The sequence below is a fragment of the Echinococcus granulosus genome (assembly GCF_000524195.1).
Source record: "Echinococcus granulosus chromosome Unknown EG_S00125, whole genome shotgun sequence".
NCBI lineage: Eukaryota > Metazoa > Platyhelminthes > Cestoda > Cyclophyllidea > Taeniidae > Echinococcus > Echinococcus granulosus.
The window spans coordinates 6,452-11,111 of record NW_020170505.1 but is presented as its reverse complement, the minus strand read 5'-3'; the positions used below and the strand labels follow the sequence as shown (position 1 = coordinate 11,111).

General features: G+C 46.4%; 2 protein-coding genes across 2 annotated transcripts in view; both read left to right on the top strand. All coding sequences in view use genetic code 11, as the record gives it.

Annotated features, from left to right (window-relative positions):
- Window positions 1-242: 242 nt before the first annotated feature.
- EGR_08932 (Arginyl-tRNA--protein transferase) lies at window positions 243-1,560 on the top strand (the record flags this gene model as incomplete). The annotated part of the gene is made up of 4 exons (XM_024498181.1): window positions 243-262; window positions 303-674; window positions 760-860; window positions 1,244-1,560. 4 exons carry the CDS (start codon window positions 243-245, stop codon window positions 1,558-1,560), a joined length of 810 nt encoding a protein of 269 aa, XP_024347380.1.
- Window positions 1,561-1,612: 52 nt separating this feature from the next.
- Window positions 1,613-4,660, top strand: part of EGR_08931 (hypothetical protein) — a gene marked incomplete at both ends in the record, with an annotated part of 7,591 nt that continues 4,543 nt past the window's right edge. The window contains 3 exons of the mRNA XM_024498180.1: window positions 1,613-1,662; window positions 3,302-3,448; window positions 4,447-4,538. Coding sequence (XP_024347379.1) covers window positions 1,613-1,662; window positions 3,302-3,448; window positions 4,447-4,538 — 289 coding nt within the window. The remainder of the gene's footprint in view (window positions 1,663-3,301; window positions 3,449-4,446; window positions 4,539-4,660) is intronic.

Sequence of the window (4,660 nt, the reverse complement as noted above, 5' to 3'; positions counted from 1 at the left end):
TCGCTTGCGATGAGATAGGTCGAATTGTCTACTCAGCGCCCTTGTCCTCCCTTACCTGTTTCTTTTCCTCCATACGCTTCTCATACACAGACACGCTGCCTATCAGCAACAAAGAAAAAAGACTTAACTCTCAAGACTTGGTAGCCCTTTAGTCCTCAGAAAAATTCTGCTTTTGCCCATCTCCTCTCTGCATCCATCTGGCCAACCATTTATCTTTCCACGTCGATACGTTCCATTCTTGCATGAGTGATGATGTTGAGGTGTCTTTTCTAATCAAGCAAGTTTGTGTCCTCGGACCTCAGTTTGACTTTGGATGAGGAGCACAAACTGTACTACAACTACCAGGTCAGTGTTCACAAAGCATCGCCGGATGGCATAACTCGTGAGGCATTCGAGAAATCCATTGTTGAGTCCACTCTTGTGGTAGGTCCAGCTCTGCGAGTCGCTTTGCAGCACATCAAACAAATCCTTCGTACTAACAACTCTGTGCTTTTACCTGTCTCCAGAATGCACACGATGCGGCAGCGGAAGCTGGCGGCGCCCCACGATCCGGCTCCTATCATCAACAGTGCTGTCGGAGTGGTGGATCTACTTCCCGGTTACCTTTCTTCTGTCTACTTCTTCTTCGACCCTCAATACACATGCCTCAATTTAGGCACCTACTCTGCTCTTAGGTTCGTTTAAGTCCACCTCGAAATGCCTCATTGAAGAGGCAATTATGTTACTCACCAGCACAGTTAAAGGTGGCTTTTGTTGTAGAGAAACTGCCTTTGTTCGGCACCATCATCGGACCTTCGGAGCAATGGTGCCCGCCTATGCCGACTTTACGTATTACTCCATGGGGCACCATGCCCACTCCTGTACCAAGATGAAATATAAAGCTGAATATTCACTCTTTTGGCTCGCCCGCCCTAAGATATGTAGATGAGAAGCGCTTACCACAATTTTACCGCTGTGGTTGCCTCTGTGGCACCGAGGACTACTTGATGTTAGGCTAGCATTTTGTTGCAGCCCAGTCACTGCATCTGAGGCCTGGGTGTGTGTCTACGTGTTTTGGGTGCTTTCTGTTGCCATTATTCACAGTAACCGATTGTCCTTCATACTTGAGTAGTAGTATCAGTGGACAGGCATCCACACCACTGCCTCTGCTTCCCCAGTCCAGTCACTAGTGTCTCTTACCTCCGTCTGGAAGATGTCTTTCAGATGTGAATGTCGGTAGCAACCGTGCTCCACCCCACTGCAGCCGAAGCGCTACAAGTGCCGCACCAAACCTCCAGCCAACACGAGTTCAAGGCGATGCTAGCAGAAGACGATGTTTTACGGTTCACATTGCCACGTTTCTTTAACACTGCTGCCAACATGCTGTCGTGGCTATTCAATCTCTATTCCTTCGGGCCAAAGTCCAGCGGAAGAGCGCAGATGATTGGTGAGGCATTAAAGGTCAGCACAAGTGAAGGCGCAACAATAGGCACAACTGCCCATACCTTGTCCATGTTTCCGCGGCAACAACAACGCCAACTACAGTTGAAGCCCCAATGGGACGCCAGTTTTCTACGGTGAAGACACCAATTCCGTACTGTCTGATGGACAAATGAAGATGGCCACTTGACCCATGTCTTATGAAGTTTTGATGTGTGCTGCGTGGGATGGACGTTGGGGGAGGTATGACTGTACTGTATGACTGTATGACTTCTGCGCCTTCTTGCTCCACTACCAATCATGGCGACAACCATGATGAAGTGGCAGTAGCAACAACCCTACTTGTCGCCACCTTGATGCCAATTCCCACAGTGTTGCAACCTCGTACAGGTTCTCTTCGCCCACCCACATACCCACCACCATCGTGGTGGTAAATCTCATCGTCACATTCAAAGGCGCCGGTCATGCGTGAATTGGCATCAACGACTGTTCTTCTCTCCCCTTCCTCTGTGCCTGGTGCTACACCAACCTCAAGATTTTGATGTAGGCCGGAACTGTCTTCTTTGGAATGGATCCTCTGGAGTACATTTGTGATCCTGGGGCCTGTCTGTCCTGTTGTTTCCTTGAAAGCCTCTTTGGAATTAACCATGTCGCAGAGCTTGCCACAATATTCATAAGTTCAACTGACACACCTTTAAAATGCTCCTAATTTTGATCGGAACCGTTCAAAAGTGTCGCCAACAGGGTGTTTGTTATGACGTACCTCCTTTTCAAACAAGATAATTTCCCACTCACGAAATGAGAGGCGCCTGTACAATCACACTTCTTCCACGTCTTCCACTCTTTCATTATGCATTCACAAGTTGCGACAGCAGTGTTTTGGGTCAGATCGAATGCGTGGCGTCCCACTGCCTCTGGAACTCGGGGAGGGAGGGTTAGCTATGTGTAAGATCGGAGTACAGTAGTGGTTGATCAACCTTGACCTTCGAGTGGTTATCAAGTGTAGTTAGTTGAATGTCACCTCAGCTCAAGACTGTTTCCACACTGAATCATCCTCATTTCGTCCTTCCCCAAGCAACCGCATGACTCTTCCCTCTCCTACCAGTCAAATTTGTTTGGGCTGAATCTCATGAGGAAATTGGCCAAAGTGAGTTCCACAACCACAGAAGGTAGTCAAAACTGCTAAAGTTATTCAAATAGCTTTAAAATTGATGCATTGTAAGTAGACTTGGGAAGTGGCTCTTACACACTTGTCAGCATCAACGACATTCGCCTCTCTGGATCTGGATGTTGTCATGAGTGTTGTGCAGCCTCTCATCTTCCTTAACCGTGCAGCAGCCGTTCCTCTTATGGCAGGAGTCTATAAGTTGTTCATATTGCCAGTCCGAATGGAGAAGAAGATGGGTGGCTTGGCCATTTTATCCAAATGTCTAACGTTTTCTTAGATGTTTGGCACTGGTCGTGTAAACTTTCCGTGCCTTGTAGAGAGTTACAAGGGGTAGGAGTATGCGAAGGCGGTTGGGTGGTTGGGTAACGGTGGCGAAGCAATAAGTAGGATGTCGTGATAACAACTTCCGTCAGTTCATTCCTGGCGCCCAAATGGCTTAGCTACTACTGATCAGTCTTGTTGCCAATTTAGTTTCAAGTGAAAGGGGAAAATGAGAAACGCATTCAGTGGAGTTGGCTAGCTAGTGGCTAGAAGATGCCTTCTCCCCGATTTTCTTGTGTTAGGAGGACTTTGAACTCAAGAAAAGCCATGTGGTATTCAAATTAATTTCTCAAAATACCGAAAAACCGGTGGCTAATCGCAGTGGAAGTAGGGCAGACACATTCGGTAATCCAGGTCTCTACAATGCTCATTATCCACTCAAACTGACAACAGATTTTTCACATTTTTGTTTAAATTTGGTGTAAGAATGCTCATTAATATCACTAAAAAAGCATGTCGTATTCGTGCAGAAATTCAAGGTTTTTGTGAATGCCTGGAGAGGATGTACGATGCAGATAATCTCCCGCTACTATGGCTGAGGTATTCCGAAGTAGTTTGCGCCACTTTACAGTCGTTAAGTAGATGCTAAGTCGGCGAATTTAAAAGTAAGCGGGACGATTGGTGCGTGGGAGGGATAAGCTGTCTACGCATGAATCAACCACCTGGCATGTTGATTCCTGCAAAGCTGACCATCTACACTGATGGAGGGAATAGCCCTTTTGAACAGTACCCAGGAGGGCAACCAAGCGGGAGTTAAAACGTATTTGCTAAAGTGAATTACTTTCAACTAGCAGATTAACTAAATGACGACAAACCCGTCATATCATTGCTACTTTTAATAACTAAGTTGTGCAGCTTTCCCAATCTCTCGTTTGCTATAATTAAGAAAAGTTACAAGGGTACATTCCGATAAGCTGAGGAATGTTGGGTTTGTTCTCTGTTGGGATGTCATTGTTTCTCAGAGTGTAGGTTGGGTGTTAAGAGCCTGTACCCCTGTTCCTTCGCTGAGTGAGTTCTACACGCCATGCAATGCATTGACAGGGTCGGCAAAACCGATTTCACGCAATGGATACCTAGACGGACTCAACGACAATGAGGATGGACATGAGTAGACGGCAGAGCACGGATAGGGGACCATTGAAATTAATGCGAACTTTCCCGCATAAGGGGGAGTGTACATTTACGCAAACATACAAATTTATCAACAGACATCGATGCGCCCAATCAGCACTTCCACAAAGCCTAATAGAATTGGTCTCAACTACAAAACCTTAACAAAGCTGCCTGACGTGTAATGGAGTGGTGACCCCTGACGGGTATGGGTAAACTTACCTCATGGGCAACTTCCATATATGCAAAGTCTTCATTGAATTGGTGCCTAAGCACCCTCACATGGGTGTCACACAAATGGAGACACAAATTCGAGGCAAATATTATTCTGAAGTCGATTGTCAATCGTCTGTCGGCTAGAAAAAGCAGTCACTTAGGGACTTGTGCCGTCCCACAGTTAAACAGTTACCCAATTCAATCAATCGGAGAGGTTGGTTAGGCACCATCATTTACGCCACTCTCTCCAATTCATTCCTGTTCCTATCGTTTGTTGTTTCACCATATTATGAGGTCGGTTTCTGTAGGGTTCTGTGAGGTTTTGTTAATGAAAATTACTGGGAATGATTCGGTTTTTACTTAACCGTAGCTGTCTGATCCTTGATTCTGCCCTCCAACAGGTTCTCTTCGCGACAGAGGCCTTTT